We start from the raw sequence: 19,260 nt of genomic DNA, 5'->3' as shown, positions 1-19,260 counted from the left end.
AGGGGACGGGCGGGTGCTGTCTTCCTTTCTCATGTCTCGCGCCCGTGCTCTCAACCCCCCCACCCCCCGGGTGGCGCTGGTGGAAACTGTGAGGAGCGCGAGGAGAGCGATGCCCTCGCCGGCGACCCGGTCACGGCTCCTGTTTGTTTTGCTGCTTTCGCAGTTTCCTTCGGCAGGAAGGCTGCGCTCAGCCTTGTCCGCCTGGGTGTCACACACTCTCCACAATCACACATGCAAATGCTAACACACAGAGATTACCCTCACACACACAAACACACATACAGAAACAGAAAAACTATGCACATGCAAATGCAAATGCACACACACACACACACACACACACACACACACACACACACACACACACACACACACACACACGCAGTGCCACTGGCTTTCATACCCTTTTTCTCTGTGGAGTGCTGTGGAGGATGTGAGTTCTATTCTGAGGTGGACTCCTGCAAATTCTCTGTGTGAATTAATATGTACACATAAAAACAGACACACACACAACCACTGACAGACACTCACAGAGAGTCTGCAGGAGTCCACCTCAGAATAGAACTCACATCCTCCACAGCACTCCTGTGTGGTCAAATGTTGCAACTACACAATCTAACCACAGAGTTATATCAAAGTGGGAGATGCAACCAGTAACAATCTAGTTATCAATCCTTGTCTTGTTATGGTATGTTTGTAAGATGGCACTGCAGACTCAAAACTGTCAAATCTCAGCTGCCACAGCATTGCCTGTGACCCCACAAACTGATCCAGTGATAGGCATCAGTAAAAAGCACTATATTCAACTGCAACATGGGCTCACTGGTATTTCTGAAAGCACAGTCACTTCTGCATTTAATATTAGGAGAAGAATTAACCAAAAATAGAAAAATATGTAATAACGTTGATGTTGCGCAAGATATTCACTGTCCGGCAGGCAATCTCAGTATTTGTGTAAGTTACACAGCTTAGGTGACCAACAACTGCTACAACAACAGCACAATGCTTGATGACATTTTATCCTCAAATGTACCTTTATAGATTCTATATATTGCATAATATATATCTTAGGCGTCACATGTTCTCCAAATGGCTAAATGAACACGTTTCATTAAATTGCTTATGGAAAGGAATTGACCCCGATCGGCAGCATAACATGAAGCAGATGCGGCGAGATGACTTTAATTGACGGCGGGGCCTGGACACTGGGGCTTTGGAGCTTTCTCGTGTTCCACTCATGTGTGCTTCACCTGGCTTTGATTTCCTAACACACACACACACGTACACGTACACGCACACACACACACACACTGCTCCTCCACCCATTGTACCCCAGAACCGTATTGCAGGCCAGCTGGGGGAGAGATGACTGCGTTTTTCGGAGGTATTCACCATATAGAATCGTAGCCCCGCTCTGATTGGTGGAGTCTGTCGGGGCCTTGGCCCCCTTTATGGCCTCGTGGGAGCACAGCTGGGAAGGGAGGGCGTCCAGTTTGAGCCCTACGCTTCCAGAAAAATAGAGAAAGTGCCCCTCCTTTAGCTTTCCTTCTCCTGAAAGAAGGGGACTATGAACCATGACGGAGTACTCTGTGCCAGCCATAGCCGTACCTGCCAAACTCTTAAAAGGTTTGGGTTTGCTTTGGGCGTGTTGTGGATCGGTTGTGGCGTTGTTGGAGAGACAGGACAGATAAGAGTTGAGATTAAAAGGTATGGAGAGCTTCAACTTATCTCCTGATGATTTTGCATTTTGCAGCACTATCTCAGCTGCGAGTAACTTATGAATGCTGTGTAAAAATGCAGTTATTTGCATTGTGAAGACAGCTTTTGAGCCCCCCCCCCCCAATCTCAACCTCCCTTGAATGACAGAAGAATGCTTCAAAGGGGGTGAAAGAAAATAAAGGAAAGAAAGAAAGAAAGAAAAAAAAGACAGAAACCTACATACCATTCCCCGATTATAAACTGCTTGACAAACATTTCCCCGCTGACCACCAGCATGAACGTTATCAATTCCTGTCATAATTCAGGCCCAGCTCGCGCGCACGCACACACACACACTGGCTACCCTCCAAAGAAACCAAATATGTCAGTCTCCTCTATTTAAAGCCCCGGCGAGAGAAGTGCTCTGATGTATTCATTAGCCGTGGAGCATCGCGCTAAATAAACACACGGTCCAAACTCGACCTGGCTCGGTGGGGTGCTGTCGTTGGGATTGGGTAACAGGGTTGGCCCGGGTACATGCATTCACTTGTTTTTTTTTTATTCCGAGCATGTTTACCTCTAGTTTGTTGCTGTTTATTTTTGGAAAGTGCTGCCTGCTTACCTCAAAGATTTCCCGCATTTGTTTAGTTTGTAACTTGAGTTGTTTTCTCAGGAACGTCCTCAAGTGTTCAAATGCCCACCAACCTTTTGGTTCACTTCTGAAGATTCAGAAGAATTCTGAACCATGTATATCTACCTGTTAATCATCTGTCCCCTGAATGCTAACATGCTACATTTATGAAAATGGAAGAATTTGTACTCTCGTATAATGATCTCATTGTTCACTCTTAGCTAGCCATACTGTTGAAAATAATCATAGCTATGAGGCCATGGTAGTCTCCTGACACATGTAGGTCACTCCTGTGTCAGATTCCTTCCAGGCTTGACCAGGGTTAGTCCGTTCTGTGTAAACACCCAGCTTAGCTAATGCATAGAAACTCCCCAAACCCCTCCTGACCGAGTATCTCTCCAAGGCCTTACTGCAGAAAGGGGTGTTCAAGTTTTTGCAAAGGCTTCCTCTTCAACTCCCCCAATGAAATACAGACTCCCTCTAAAGTAAAACAGCAGATGAGATGAGAGCAGGTTTAAGACAAAAAAGCGCTTGCTTTGCTTTTTGTGTTTACAGTAAAAACTGCTAATCCAAAACAAAGAAAACGCCTCAAAGTTTCTCCCCAATCTCCTGGGGTTTTGAGGACAACTGTTAGTGAAGCCACCCTCCCTCCTCTTCCTCCTCCTCCTCCTCCTCATCAACTCACCTCTGTCTGTGAGGTAAACACAAGAGAAAGTGCTGGAGGAGAAGATGAATACTATATAATACTAGTGATATGTAGGTTGTGTTGGCAGGCTGTGGGTTTGTTTTGCTGCCGGGGCCCCCACCCGGCTCCTTGGTGAGTGCCAAGGCCTAGGCGAGGCAAGGCAAAGCGGCTGGCTGGCTGGCTGGCTGGAGGCGCAGTGGAGCTGTGTGAGCTCAGAGCTTAGGGCTCAGAGCAGCTGTGTGTGATTACGCTGCACATTAGTCACAGGGAGCAGCAGCAGCAGCCCTCCGTGACTCGGCTCCGCTCGGCGCTCAGCTCAGCTCAGCCTCCCGGGCCCCAACCCCTCACACCAACCCCCAGATCTGGACTCGGTTTGAGGGAGAAGGGGGAGGTGGTGGTGGAGGAGGAGGAGGAGGTGGATAAGGGTTGGGTTGGGTGGACAGGGTTAGCGATGGGGGCTCCCAACTCCCAAACCACTACAAGTACAACTAGGAAGAAAAGAAAGAGGGGGGGTATGAGGGGGGGGGGGGGTGCAAAGATTTCACTGGCTTTGACTTTGATATGCAACATGGACCCCTGACATGTCAAGATCTTAAGAGACTCCCCGAACCACCACTGAGCCGGACGGGAGTGCGTGCGGTGAGCGCCTGCGGAAAGCGGTCGAGGCTCGTGCGGTTTGTCTCTGAAAACCTTCAGACGAGGCACGTCTAGGCTCCGGCCTCCACAGCAGCAGCAGCAGGTATCCCTCTCTGAGACTGCCCTGATGGGAGATGAAACGAGCTCGGCCCAATGGGAACCATGTGGGTTCCGTGCCTGCCCGCGGGCCCAGATGGGCTTTGTCAAACACACTGTTTTGCTCAGTCTTGATATTTTGCACCGTAAATATCAATGGAGAGGGTATTTATCTTAGTATAGTGTTACAGGGAGATTTACTTCAGCTGAAATCTTTCACAGTGGTCTTTCAGCAGTTACATCACTCTGGTTTGGCTTCCTGAGGCCTGGTGAGCTTGATTCTGTTTAAAGGGATATTTTAAAGAGGAGCGTAATCGTTTAATCACAATCATATCAGGCAGTAAACTTCTTCTCCTCCCAAATGCCTTCGCCAAACTTTCATAATCATTTCCGTCTTGTGCTTGCTTTCTAGCTTTCAATACAGCTTAGCTGTGTTCTATCAGCAGGGTTTAATGGACATGTTTACAGTTATTAAGAACATAAGCATACAAACACACAATACTGACCTGGATGTTAAATAACCAATCGTTCTAGCACACTAGGATGCTAGTGGAATCCCAAGCTTGTTATCCTCCAACCTCACCCTACCTCCAGAAAGATAAAAGTAGATGGCCAAAGTCCTTCCTCTAGTGAAACAAAAATGATACCTATTGTAAGGGTACCTGTGAAAAGGAGTGGCTTCTTGTTATAAGAGAGTGACATGTACTCGTACTGTCATTGGGTTCTAGCATTAGATACTTGCAAACGTATACTGCTTGAGATCCTACAGCGAATTCCAGGTTCTTCCAGAAAGATAAAAGTAGATTTGACATGTAGCATGGCCAACGTCCCTCCTCCAGGGAAACAAAAATGATACCTAAGGGTTCCTGTTAAAAGGAGTGGCTTCATGGTATAAGAGAGTGACATGTACTCCTACTGTCATTGGGTTCCAGTACTAGATACTTACGAACGTATTGCATGAGATCCTACTGGGAATTCTAAGTTCTTTTGCTAAACTTGAAGACACTAAAGACGCTAAATGGACAGAACCAGAAAGAAAACAAACAGGAAATGCAACCAGAACCAGAACCAGAAAGGCAACAAACAGGAAAATGATGTATGTATGACTTTCTCTTCAGCTGCTGGCTTCAGGGGTAGATACTTTAACTGTTGGTCATTAATGATACAACAAATAAATGGTGTCAGTTGAAATAAACGAGTCTGTTGACAAAATGGAAAGAGATAAATGTACCGGTATGCTCCAAAGCAAGTTTTCAGATAAAAGTTAAAAAGTTAAATTACCACATAATTACCCTCTTGTATTTAATGAGACACTAGAGCAGTGATACATTGGAGAGGAAACAGAAACTGACTTTAAACAGATACACTGGGGACTTATAACTCTTTGAAATCGACACTACTGGATAGAATTAGATTCAGTTCCTTTGATACTTGGTGAAGAACTTTGGCTCCAGAAGGGGGAATTTGAAACACAATATCCATAACCAATCTCATCCAAATGTCATTACCGTAACTCTATTATTTGTAAGTATGTTTATAATACAGAACACCTCTCTACTCCTCTCTCCCTCTCTTTCTCTCTCCTCTCCTCCCTCTCTCTCTGCGTCCCAAAGGCTCGCCCCAAAGGAGAGGGCCTGACGCCATACCAGGGGAAGAAGCGATGCTTTGGAGAGTACAAGTGCCCCAAATGCAAGAGGAAGTGGATGAGTGGCAACTCCTGGGCCAACATGGGCCAAGAATGCATCAAGTGCCACATCAACGTTTACCCTCACAAGCAGGTATGTGCCAGTCTGTGAATGTTGGCATGGAGGAAGTGCCAGTGTGTGTATGTTGGCATTGAGGAAGTGCCAGTGTGTGTATGTTGGCATGGAGGAGCCATCAGGACCAGAATGACCAGTGACATCCACAGGACAGGATGGTGTCCTGACATCAGTGGTGACGCTGAGCCAGGAACAGCAGTGTATTAACTTGCAATAGGGAGCACATGCAGAGATGACAGAAGTCCAGGACCTAATCTAAATGACATGCAACATCTAGTCTTAAGTCTAACGTGTCCAACACATGGACCATTACTGGGCAATACACACACAGAGACATATGCATACTATAGTGTATTGTATATGTATACAGTAGTATATGTAAAGATTTTGTCAGTCAGACTTGTCTATTGTCATGTTGTATTCAGCCTGCATGAGCATATACTGTATATATATAGCATAGACTTTTTTATTTTATTTCTAAGCCAATTCTCAAAAGCTTCACTGAGTTTAATTGTTGTGTTGGTACATTGTTTAGTTTGGTCTAAGCTGATTTCAGCATTGCATGGTTAGTTTGACACTGCGGGGGTTCCCCTCTCCCCAGAGGCTTTAAGCCAGAGCGCCTTGTTTCTGTTCTTAATTGCAGAGCGCAGCAATGTTGGATAGGGGCTCTGTGTGCATTTAAGACACTTCAAATGCCATGACATCATCACTCATTTTAAGTTGCTGTAGGCATCTATAATCAGCCCATGAAAAAGGGATTGGTACATTTGGGCTGCCTGCTAACAATTACATGGAGCTGGGCACCAATGGCACGCTATCTGTCAGGGAAAATAGTGGACCTCTGTGTGCAAAAAACAACATATATTGTGAGCGCTTGACATTACCCCCCATTCTATTCAAATGTGGCATGTTCCTCATTTCCAGCAGGAATGATGGACTGCTTTGCCAGGAAACATCTGTGGACACGCATATAGCCGTTGCAACTTTAAAGCTTTTTTTCTCTCCACCCCCCGTCCCCCCCCTTCCTTTTCAAAAGCTTATTTGAAACATGAGCTGTCATCATTAGTATCCAGGATACCACCCATATTTCCACTGATGTCAAACACATGAGATACCACTTGGTGCCAAGCCAAGGTATTCAACTTGTTTGTCACTAATAGAGAAACCTCATCAAAACACTGTAATAAGGACAAGCTGCAAAAGCTGCACGCTTACGGCCCAGTGGGAAGGATGACTCTCCATATCGATATGCCGTCTGCTGTCTAATATCTAACACTATTTGAGGTAAAGCGACTTGAATTAGCTTTGCGGAAACTTACAGCCTTGCAACGACGCCAAGCCTTGGGAGAACTGTCACTCACCACTTCAAGCGTGGGGTCTGCAGAGAGCGTTTTGGCGTTGTTTGGAAAACAGGCAACACAAACAGGCGCCTGCGAAAGGCTAAACGGTTAGCCATTAGTTAAACACACTTCAACAATTAGTTGGATAAACTTGCACGCAAAGGCGAAACGCCAATGCGTGGTTGTTGCTTTAGCAAACGCGCTTAAGAGGAGAATAGCTGTTTATATGACCCTCTGGTGAACTAGGCCTCGTAGATTAATGGTATATACAGAGAATCTGGAAAGAGAAGCGACCAAGACCTCAAGACCATAAAACCTTCAGTCACAGTAGGGTTTGTGGATCGCATCAATGTTGTTTGTCCAGCCAAAGCCTGGCGATCAGTGCAGATGTTTGACCTGGTCCCCTCTTGTCAAAATCAGTGGGGAAGACCAAGGACACCCCTAGCTTAACAACCTGCCATGAATCTTTCAGATTGAAACAGAGATAAAACTGTTTTATGTCTTATCTCTGTTTTTTTTTTTTGCGGATGGGATAATGACAGCATGTGGCTTTGAAAAAAAAAACAAAAAAACGCTTAGATAAGTTATAAGAAGTGCTTTTCTGTGTTATCATGTAAAGTTGTCTGAATTGTCTGAACATGCCATGTAAAAGATAATCTATCTGTTGAATATCTATTTGTGTGTAGAAGTTGGTATGAAATTAAAAAAAAAAAAAAAAAATTCTTCATTACCGTTATCAGTAGTAACCAGTAGTAATCAGTAGGCTAGTAACAGTAGCAGCAATAACAACTTGATATACGAGTAGGCCTACCAGTGTTGACTCTTTGTCTGTTTCTCTATGTCAGCGGCCATTGGAAAAGCCTGACGGACTAGATGTGTCTGACCAAAGCAAGGAGCATCCCCAGCACCTGTGTGAGAAGTGCAAGGTTCTGGGCTACTACTGCCGGCGGGTGCAGTGACCTCTCTAGCCAGACCTCCCCTGACCAACCTCTACTACCCACAGGCAACAGCGACTGTTTTACTGTTTAGATGGCGGTTCAGTTCATTCACTTGTTAATTCAGCTTTAATTCATCACCTTGATTTGTGTGCAGTTTATGTGTGTGCAGAAATTATGGTAGCACTACCTACAACCCCCCCCAACACGCAGACAGACATATATGCAACACATATACATGCCAAACACACACACACACAGTCAGCAGGAATGAAGTAGGCCATAATAGTGTTTTCTCACTTACTTTGTTTACAAGATCACTCCTCCCACTTATCTTTAACCTAGTGAAGGTGAAGGCCATGTATATACTAAGTGCTATAATGGGTCACAAGATGCCTTCACACAGACATTGGGTCAGTAGCACATCTTTTCAACTGTGAATCCAGAAAGAAGGGAGAATGCAGAATCAGTCTCCTCTATGCATGATGGAACAGATATTTATTAAGTGGTCTCTTTCTGAACTTAAGACCTTCATTTTGTGCAATTGCATTGTTTTTAACCAGATGTATATCTATTTTTAACCATCTAAATAGGTCTTTAGAAACTACTGTAGATTGAAGACTTTGTAGGCTGGGCAAATTATATAGGGTACGTTAAATGTAAGGAATTTGATATACTCTCTTAGTGTACCCAAAGGCTTTCATATACGATATTGTATGTTTGCATCCCTTTCTGAACCATACAGAGATCTTAGTATAGAAATCATAATCACATGTTCTTGTGCAATATTCCTAAGGGTTTCTAAGGTAACTCATAAGGCAGGTCAGCCGCAGGACAAAAATAGTGTGCATTTAAATGTAAATTCCCCCCCCCAACAGATGAGAACTCAACAAATATTCAACATTAGTATGTCCGTCATTGTAATGACACAACGAGAACTGCTCACATTCCCTTAATTGTTAGAAGGTAGCTGTTTGGGATGCATTATTGGAATCAACTAAACCATTCTTACATCATAAACGAGTAGTATTTCAACATTAACAATAGGTCGAACCACTTTCTCTACTACATGCATCCTGAGCGAAATAATAACGTCTGTCCTCGGCCCTATGTGGGTCTTTTACCAAAAAAAGACAGTCCTAGCATACTATTTGCATGTGCTTCACTGGCATTGTGTTAAACCTAGAAACTGTCTGAATGCAGACTAATTCATTTCAACCCTCAGCAGGGGGTTATTCAAAGTATATGGTTTAGAGACAAACCTGGGTTAGGTTAACTAGTGATACATCTCTTTAAAAAAGAATGACAATGCCATCACTATGGCTTTGTTTTGTTATAGTTAGCTTGCTTTGGAGCCATGGGGCTCAAAGTTAACCTAACCAAGTATGTCACTAAACAAGGTTCTTGAAACACTTCCATGCCAGTTTTCTATCACTTAATGTGTTGGCTAGCCCAATTCCTATGCCCTCAAAGAGAGATAAATGTCTAGGCTCTCTTCTACGTGTTTGATTGGTTTTTACTTAAATATGATGAAATCTACCTGTTCTTCCTGAGATTTTAATAAGGCCATTAAGGCATTCTTTCAGTCTTTGTGACACAAATTGTAGCTTTTAAGTAGCACATATACTTGACTATGGATTGGTTTTATGTACCAAAATCAAAGCTGTATATTTTTTGTTTTTTTTATAACAAAGTTTTGGCATTTCTAGACAGGAAGAGAAAAATGGTTTATTCCCTAGTTAAGGTGGTATTGCACATGTCTGTATATATTTGATAACTGCCATTTAAGGCATTTTGTATTTCATCAATAGTTTAAAGCTTGTTTCTTTGGTTGTTACCAGAAACATGGGAGTTTTAAGTATCTCACAATCTCGGAGGTATCTTACAGGAAATATTTATAAGGATTTTGTTTTTACACCAATTGTATCTGTATAAAATATGCTACAGTACATTACGATGTGAAGTCTAGATGTCTACAGAAATGGTATACACATCTTTCACTCATTCTGTAGAGATATGGTTGAGTTGTTATGATTTCCTGAAGAGTATATTATCAGTATTAATTAACCAGTTTGTGTTCCAAGTGCCTGTTATTAGTAAAATATGTTTGTGTGTATTTTGAAACATATATAATCATTTGTAAGATTCCTAAAAAAAAAAATTACATTGTTGGCATTTTTAATACTCTTTTCTTATTAATCTGATCAGAGGTTGAACAACAATGACTACGCATTGATGAGCAATAACTGTTGAACAAAATTAATATTACTTTGTCTTAACATCATCAGGGAAAGCATTTTATCAGACGAGAGGTTTGTTATGTCATGCATGCAATGCTATTTCTAGCATTATATCCCAGTTATGGTTATGTTACATGTGTCTATAAAGGATGTTTGTTGTGAGAAAAGGGAAAATAACTCAATGCATTATAACCAGTTTGATCATGAAGCTGTATTTTTCCTGCCAATGTATTATTGTACAAATTTGTTCATACTGAAACCTAATAATTATAGGGATTACTATCTTTACTCATTAGGATAGCACTAAATGAAAACGTCCATATTGGTAAGGAATGTCCATGAGGAGGAATGAACTACAGCTAATACCAAAGTTTCTGTGTTTGTAATCCTTTTCACTTTTTCCATATTATGTTTGAACGTCTGTAAAAACATGGGCGGAACTCACAAGTCTGTGATTTTTGGGAAATAAAAAGACTTAATGAATCCAGGAGATGAAACAACCCTGGCCACATGAAGTTTATCAGCAACACACACACACAAGCGAGTCAAATTCAAGAGGAATATATATCAAACCATGGAGATGACCGTTGTCAAAAAGGTTTTTAGGAGTGGGAAGATTCTATGTAGGTGTATGCCATGGGAGAGATCATCTATGGCTCTGAAATAGCAGGGTTGGAGAACGAAACTATGTACCTTGTATGGTGTTTTATGTATTTTTAATATGCGTGACCAGCATTTGAAGGCAGATGAAATAATCAATGTGACAAGTTATATATAAAAAAAGGTTAGAAATCTTTGTGCAAGACCTCCTTTTCTTTTCCCTTACTGACACCTACATGTCATAGTTGTTGATAAGTAGAGCTGTGCTGGATCTCTTGACACCTCACATAGTGAAAAAAGCTCTGCCTACTGATTAGAGTAAAAAGAAAAGGTTAGGGTTAGGTGTGCCCACTGAGTTGAAGCTACTGGAACAGAAGTAAGGCAATGTGTGTTGCCTTCAGAAACCCTCCTTGTTATAGCCTCTCTTCACTTTAAGAGTTTGCAATAATTTGGTTTATCTGTAGGATACCCATGGACACTACCACCGAAGTGTAAGGCTATTTTGAACTTTGTCAGTGGTTTGAAAATAGTGATTTATTGGCATGGCTGTATGCCCGCTGCAACATGCTACAAACCATTGTTGCTAATGCAAATAACGGTCTAGCTCAAAACTCCTCCGATTAACGTAATTTTGCTCCCAAGCGAAAGTTTGAACCCATTATCAACCATAAATAGACCCCAGGATGTTTTTACTCCGGAGTATCCCTTTAATTTGACATAGGCCTATAGTGCCCAAAAAAATTCTTGCCACATTAATAAGATCTTTATAAACTTCTTCACATCAACACCTTGGCATGAATGCCTTTAAAATGTCACTCCATTTATACTTTGCAAGTTACTAGACTGTCACATTCCGCTGATTTACAAACTGTACAGCAAGTCTCAGGTAGCTGTTAACAGAGAGGGTGAAAGCCCCATCAACACAGACAGGTACATCAAACGAAACTCAAGCCAGGAATGTGTTGTGAGGTAAATGGCCGGAGAAGTTCAAAAACAGATGACAAAAATCAAAGTTAGCACCGTTGGTATGACTTTATTTCAGTTTAGAACTGCCGTTTCCAAAAATACTCATTTAAAGCCACGCAATTCACACCTCACAATGTCACATTCCAGTATACGTTCGGTTGCTCTTTTTACAAAAAAATCGACATATTTTGAGAGGAACTTACGAGGTAAATGCTGACGATTCACACACAAGTATTACCCTGATCTGAGGAGATGCCAAGACTCCGATTAAGTGCCCCCTGGGGATTCAAGATAGAAATGAACTTGGACCAATCACAGCTTTAAAGACGGCTCTGGCCCTGCCCTTTTTCAAAAATCAGGCTCTTGACAAACAAGCCTCTCAGCACAGCGTGGTCGACTAAAAAAAGAATAATAAACAAAATTAGAAGAGTGAAAAAAAGATTCTCGCCTGGACGTCCTCAGCCCACCACACCGTACCATCGTCCGGCTGACCGTCTTCACAACGGGCTCATTTTTTGACATTCACAGTAGGTGTTTCGGAAAGGGGGGGGGGGTATTGGGGGTGCCAGAGCACCGGGGGTCTACTTGAGCTCGCCGCAGTCGGTGATGGTGATCCGCTTGGCGGTGCGCCCAGAGCGCGAGCCCAGGGCCTCCACTTTCTGCACTACCTCGATGCCCTCCTTCACACTGCCAAACACAACATGCTTGCCATCCAGCCTAGGATAAGACAGAAACACACACACACACACACACACACACACACACACACACACACACACACACAGTTAGGTTTATTTCACAGATTGGGTGAACTCGTTCACTGTTATTCTCTCTTCTTTCCTCCATTTCACTCTCTTTTTCTCACCAAACGCCTCACTCTCTGTCTCTTTCTTTCATACCCATACTCTTCAATCACACAATGCTTTCTTTAATGCACCCCCCGACACACACACACACACACACACAATAAACACAAGAATAGCAGTTCATGTCCCTCACTCCACTCCTTTACCAATGCATCCACCCCCACACGCCCAAACACAGAGCCGCACGCCTAAATCAAGCTGAGTGTCCCTGACCCCTGGGATCCTCTGGCACTCACCACTCTGTCTTGGCTGTGCAGATGAAGAATTGAGAGCCATTTGTGTGGGGCCCTGCGTTGGCCATGGACAAGATCCCTGCAAAGCATCAACATTCCAGTTTAGGGCACAGAAGATAAAAGTAATAGTGCATTACTAACATTTCAACGACTAACATCACTCACTTTTGTATTCTTTCTCTTTCTGGACTCACAATAGTATCATCTCATCAGCAGAATAAAATGCCCTGCAACTGATTGTTAAGGTCTAACCCTAGGTTGAACCAGCAAATCCAACCGTCCTGATAGACACAAAAACTCCTGAGATTATCGGAGCCAATTAGATCACTCTGAAGCCCATTCCCAGGTGGAATGGGGTGCGTTTAGAATGTGAAGAACTTTGAGTAATTATATTAGTAAACTGACTCCTTCTGGCCCTTAAAAGTGGGTCATGTCTGTCTGGCCAAAAAAAGTTCTGTGTTCTCATGTTCATGGCTCAATGACTCCCTCTGGTGGACAGAAAGGGGTTTTAATCAGTCTGACCATTCATTTAAAAACCTAATGCTCTTGTTCCACAGAGCTCTGAATTACATGTCTCTGTTTACACCACAGGGGCTGATGCAATGGGGTTTTAAGCCTTTTGAGTCCAAGCCTTGCCACACCTACTAAAATAGATGGCTTATGTCCATTATTTGCACGTACACCTGTGGTCCAAAACTAGCTCTTGGAACAAACTGAGTCACTGTGGTAACTGTGGCTAGACATGGTGGAACAAAGAAACTGGCCAAGTAAAAAAGGCTAAAAAAAAAACCCCATAGATGCGCTTGTCATATTTGCATCCCACACGTCAAACTGATCACACTGATCTAGAGGTAACCAAGAGTGGTTGTCTGAACACAAGTTTTGAGAATGAGGGTGTTGAGTGCATAACATGCTTAATGAAGGTGGAGCTCAAAGACGACCTGTGCAAGAGTTTCAGTGGTGGTTTGAGTTTGCTTCCTGTGTTTTTTGTTGTTGTTTTTTTTTAAGCTGTGGTTAAGCTTTTTTTCTTCACCTGTTCACACACACCAATTAAAGACACAGTCCACTATTCTAATCCAGGGCACATTGTGGTCCACTGGCTATCCGTTCTGAGTGTGCGTTCATAATAATAATTGCACCTCTGCCACTCCAGGAGCACAGGTGGCAGAGGTGCAATTCTATTGGCTGTTGAGCCCAAATATCAACAAACTGTTGCCAGAATCACAGACAGTACTTTGATAAACAAGTACTATGCATACCAAGTTACAACTTAAAGGTACCCAATGTAGTTTTGGGTTGAAGCTGATATATTTGGGTAAAAAACTAGCAAAGTGCTGCTTTAATGTTACTCCACAGTTCTTGGAGAAAACAAAAAATAGATCATGCTGGGGATGACCAACGTCTTACCAGCGGCAGTATGTGTCAGCTTGAAGTTCTCATCTGGAAATGTCCTTCCATATATGGACTTCCCTCCGGTGCCATTGTGGTTGGTAAAGTCTCCTCCCTAGAAGTAAATGTCAAAGATTATTAACCACTCACACTTGTAGTTAGTAAATTATTAACTACAAGTAAGCATGTAAGGGGCGGTGGTAGTGTAGTGGTTAAGGAGCTAGGCTAGCGAGCAGTAGCCTGAAAAGATGTGGGTTCAATTCCTGGCTTCTACCATTGTGCCCGTGAGCAAGGCACCAACTGACAAAGTTGACATAAGTTACTTTGGACAACAGAGGGGGAAAAACTAATCGATGCATGCTTGGTCTTGTACGGATGTGATGAAAATATGTGCTGCAAGTCCAAACCAGCGTTTACATAAGCTCAAGTGGTATAAAGCAGTAGTTCTGAAAGTGGAGTATAACCATTACTGTTGCTTAGCTTGGCTTATATTCCAACTAACTGTCAGTCCACCTCGTCGAAATACAACTATATGGGTTCTCAGAAAATGTTGTCCCCCAGAAGGGGATCCTGGCGAAGAAACATTTGAGAATCCCTGCTATAAAGGATCACACAGAACAGGACACAATGACAAATTATGGACTGTACCTGGCACATGAACTGGGGGATGACCCGGTGGAATATTGATCCCTTGTAACCGAATCCTTTCTCTCCTGTGCACAGGGCACGGAAGTTTTCTGAGGGGAAACGCACACACATTATGTTAATGATAAAACATGTGACTTGTGATTCAATCTTTGATATATGCCATAGTAACATCACTGGTACTACTGTCACATATCAACAAACACAATATTGCCTACTATAGCCTACTACAGGTCTAATACATTGCAGCTTAATCACGGGTGCAGCTCTGCATGGACATTGTTGTTCCCACCAGAACTGTACGCTGCTTTCCCAACAACAAGCCTTGGATAACCAGCAATGTTAAGACCCTTCTTAACAGGAAAAAGATGCCGTTCAGAAAGGGGGACATGGCATAGCTGAGGCGCGTGCAAGGGGAACTCAAATTCAAGCTGAAGGAAGCTAAGGAGGACTACAGAAGGAAGGTGGAACAGAAGTTGCAGGAAAACAACTTAAAGGAGACATGGGACTGCATGAAGGTCATCACTGGCCTGAAGAAGAACAGCAGCTCTGTGGAGGGGGAACTGGACAGGGCGAACCAGTTGAACCACTTCTACAACAGGTTTGACTGCCCTGCTCCAGCTCCAATGGCAGTGGTCTGTCCACCATCCCCCAGCCTCCACCCCCCCTCAATACCAGTGCAACACTCACCTCCATCATCACTGGATTTGGCACCCCTCCCCCACATGGCGATCACGAACAATGAGGTGACAACGACCTCAGTCAACAGCCATCAAACACACAGATCCCAGATGCACCCCTCCCCCTCCCCTCCCCTTACACCCCTCACCATTACAACAGATCAAGTGACAGTCCAACTAAAGAAATTGCGCAGCAATAAAGCAGCGGGGCCTGACAGACTGTGTCCAAGGCTACTCAAGGCCTGTGCTGCTGAACTGGGGGAGCCACTGAAGTACATCTTCAATTTGAGCCTACGCTTTGGACAAGTTCCAACACTGTGGAAGATATCATGTCTTACCCCTGTCCCTAAGAAGCCACACCCTAGTGAGCTTAATGACTACAGACCTGTCGCTCTTACATCACATGTGATGAAGACAATGGCGCGATTGGTCTTAGGTATGCTCAGACCCCAGGTACGCCATGCACTAGACCCGTTACAGTTTGCTTACCAGGAGAAAGTGGGCGTGGACGATGCCATCACTTATCTTCTACACAGGACACATTCCCACCTAGACAAGGGGAAAAGTGCTGTGAGAATCATGTTCTTTGATTTCTCAAGTGCTTTTAACACCATCCAACCCCTCAGATTGGGAGACAAGCTCTTGCAGATGGGTGTGGACGCTCACCTGGTAACCTGGATTACAGATTACCTGACCGAGCGACCACAGTTCGTCAGACTGAAGAACTGTCTCCCTGACACTGTGATCAGCAGCACCGGAGCGCCACAGGGAACTGTGCTCCCTCCAGTCCTGTTCACCCTGTACACATTTGACTTCTGCTACAACACCGAGTCATGCCACATGCAGAAGTTTTCTGATGATACTGCAATTGTGGGGTGTATCAGGAACGGGCAGGAGGAGGAGTACGGAAGCCTGGTGGAGGACTTTGTGCAATGGTGCAAACTCAATCATCTTTAACTCAACACTTCAAAGACCAAGGAGATGGTGGTGGATTTCCGGAGGTACCAGTCCACATTGATGGAGGCACCTACAAGTATCTGGGTCTCCACCTGGACAATAAACTGGACTGGTCAGCCAACACTGATGCACTCTACAAGAAAGGGCAGAGCAGGCTGTACTTCCTGAGGAGGCTGCGGTCCTTCAATGTGTGCAGCAAGCTCCTCAGGATGTTCTACCAGTCTGTTGTTGCCAGCGTCCTCTTCTATGCAGTAGTATGCTGGGGAGGAAGCACAAGGAAGAAGGATGCGGGGCGAATTGACAGGCTGGTAAGGAAAGCTGGCTCTGTAGTGGGAGCTGAACTGGAGTGCATCACTTCGCTATCTGACAAAAGGACCCTGAACAAACTGATCAACATCTTGGACAATGAGTGTCACCCACTCCACAGCACTATTGTTAAGCAGAAGAGCCTGATCAGCTGGAGACTTCGCTCACTGCCTTGCACAACAGACAGACTGAGAAAGTCATTTGTCCCCAGGGCCAATGAACTGTTCAATGCTTCACTTAAGGGAAGAGGAGAGATAGACTTCTCTGCATAGTCTGTCTGCCTCTTCACTCCCTCCATGTTTGGATACTGTCTGTCCGTTAGCCACTTTTACCACTGTCTTTCTGCCTCACTGTTTGCGTGCTATATTAGCACATATGCATAACCCCTCCCTCCATGCCACAGCCAAACTGTGGCCACACTTATACCTTTTCTTAAAATAGTTAAATATATAGATATATAGACTTTACTTTATTTCTGCATTGTTGCACTGTTGGACTTACTGATTTGCACTATCACCATGACCACTATCACCATTGCACTATCACCATGACAGTCATTCACACAGAACACCTTACCTTACCTTACTATGCACAGAGAATCACAGGCTCAGTCCCTGCCTCAGTCATTGCAAGCGCCTCTGATTGATTAATCACCACTATGTGGATACTGTTTTTAGAATTGATTTAGATTAAGTGTTAGTTAGTATAATTTGTATTTTAGTATATTTAGCATATTCTTTATCTTCTACTGTCCTTATTGCTTAGTTGTGTTTTTATATGATATACTTTAATTACTCTTTCTGCTGTTAAAAATGTGTTTGTGTTGTCTGTATGCTGCTGAGACCTTGAATTTCCCCTGGGGATCAATAAAGTATCTATCTGTCTATCTATCTATCTATCTATCTATCTATCTTGGCCAGTCTTGGCTTAGATTCTGTAGGTGACACTTGTCTTAACTTGTGTTGTCTACCAATTACACCGTAGGCCTACTAGCCATGACTTGCTAGTGCAAAAATAGAGGACTTATTTACCTACCTGCTGTTTTTGGTACCACGTCAGCTCGCAACTGCAAAAAATAAAACAAAAACAATCTTATTCGGTGTATTTAAGTCAGTTGTTCTTCAAAACCGTAGGACACACAGTTAGAGGTCACGTTATGTCTGCTGAATTTCTCATCCGTGATTAGCATAATTGTTGTGCAAAAAACTAAACATGCACACTAAGTATTATATTGTGAGAACACCTAGAAGTATTTTTACATTCTAATATTGCAATCAAGAATATTGTAGCCGCAGGTCAATCACCTAGTGTCATTTACTGCCAAGTCGTTCTTACCTCAAAGGTTACTCTTCCAAGAGGTTGGTTGTCTGCAGCAATGTCAAAGTAAACGACTGGGTTTGGACCAGTCGTAAACATCCTAGCGGCAGTGAACGCCAATGTACAAATTCGGAATCGTCCATTTGGAATAAGCATTGTGATATCGTCGTGGTTAACTTCACTTTTTGAATGAGTGTCGGCTGGGCAGCCTCGTCAACTCTACAGCGTTACAAAACCGACACACATGTCACGTGTGTTCCTTTGGGGCTCAATCAGAGCAGAGAGAATGTCTAATAAGGGGAGAACTGCCACTCTCGGAAAACTTCCGTTTTCTGAACTGGTTGCAGTTCCGTCTGTGGTTCCACATGAGGGCGCTCGTCCACGAGTGCAGAATGCATGGAGGTCTATGGAGCTGTACCCCTCAAAATCCACTTTTCTCGGGATATATTTTTTTTTCAAGTAATTTGAATACTGTATGCGAAAGGGGAGTCAAAGAAAATACACTTGGTGGAGTATTATATTTTTTAAAGTCACTTAATTGTTCTAAAAAGCCTTTCAAACGTGTCAATGATGTCACTCATTAGCACAATGCTAGCGTGTTATGGGTAACAACGACCCAAACTGTAAGAAATCAAAAGGACATAAGTACTCGTTCATTCAACTTTTGACCTATAACTCATATTGAATTTATACAAACTACAATCAAATCTGAGATTTGTCAACGACAATCAGGTGAAAAAGACAAATTTAGCCGTCTATCTCTATTGACTCCCATTCATTCTGCACTCATGGCGATCGCCCCCAGTGGAAATCTTGTGGAACTGCAACCAAAATTCGGTACAATGGGACTTAATACGTTGTGGCCAGGCTCTCCGTAGACGGGCTCTGGCTCAATGCATGCAGGAAGTGCAACACCAGGAAGAAACGCACGTGCTAGTTTTGAGAATATCAGGGTCATTCCACCGAATCGGTGCCTTTTGCGTCCCACAACATATAATCAGTTCTAAAGTTGCTTTAACAACAAATACATGTGTAATTTAAAAAACTTAATGTTACTATAGATCATATGCATCAATATAAGACCAAGTAAACCCAATAAAATACAAATGATTGAGTTCAAATGATTAAAATCACATAAATATATGCTATGGGTAAGGATTTTGGTTGATTTTGGCTTGTCCCACGCTATGTTTTTTCTTTTTCAACAGCACTTCTCAGTTGTAAAATGTTGGTAAAATGATACAATTTTCACAGTTTTATATTGTCTTAAGTGTAATCTC

General features: G+C 43.2%; 2 protein-coding genes across 2 annotated transcripts in view; one reads left to right on the top strand and one right to left on the bottom strand.

The window, feature by feature from the left end:
• LOC121699776 (zinc finger CCHC domain-containing protein 24-like) overlaps positions 1-10,940 on the top strand; it is a 29,279-nt gene extending 18,339 nt beyond the window's left edge. The window contains exons 3-4 of the mRNA XM_042082194.1: positions 5,360-5,524; positions 7,692-10,940. Of these exons, the coding sequence (XP_041938128.1) occupies positions 5,360-5,524; positions 7,692-7,805 (279 nt within the window). The 3' untranslated portion in view covers positions 7,806-10,940. The remainder of the gene's footprint in view (positions 1-5,359; positions 5,525-7,691) is intronic.
• A 694-nt stretch (positions 10,941-11,634) lies between these two features.
• ppifb (peptidylprolyl isomerase Fb) lies at positions 11,635-18,247 on the bottom strand. The gene is made up of 6 exons (XM_042082199.1): positions 17,999-18,247; positions 17,699-17,729; positions 14,724-14,812; positions 14,094-14,190; positions 12,690-12,765; positions 11,635-12,304 (listed from the first exon to the last, which is right to left on the bottom strand). Exons 1-6 carry the CDS (start codon positions 18,134-18,136, stop codon positions 12,169-12,171), a joined length of 567 nt encoding a protein of 188 aa, XP_041938133.1. The 5' UTR covers positions 18,137-18,247; the 3' UTR covers positions 11,635-12,168.
• Positions 18,248-19,260: the final 1,013 nt, after the last annotated feature.

This window comes from Alosa sapidissima, chromosome 24, assembly GCF_018492685.1.
Source record: "Alosa sapidissima isolate fAloSap1 chromosome 24, fAloSap1.pri, whole genome shotgun sequence".
Classification (NCBI taxonomy): Eukaryota; Metazoa; Chordata; class Actinopteri; order Clupeiformes; family Clupeidae; genus Alosa; species Alosa sapidissima.
Note: the sequence above shows the minus strand (reverse complement) of the source record. Positions and strands in the feature narration are given on the sequence as shown.

Bases quoted from the DNA above. Each gene is read 5' to 3' on its own strand.
- ppifb (XM_042082199.1), bottom strand. From the start codon at position 18,136: ATGCTTATTCCAAATGGACGATTCCGAATTTGTACATTGGCGTTCACT. The intron at 14,191-14,723 runs GTACAGTCCATA...ATTTACTTCTAG, and splicing joins TCCCCCAGTTCATGTGCCAG to GGAGGAGACTTTACCAACCA. The intron at 12,766-14,093 runs GTAAGACGTTGG...GATGCTTTGCAG, and splicing joins GCTGACACATACTGCCGCTG to GGATCTTGTCCATGGCCAAC.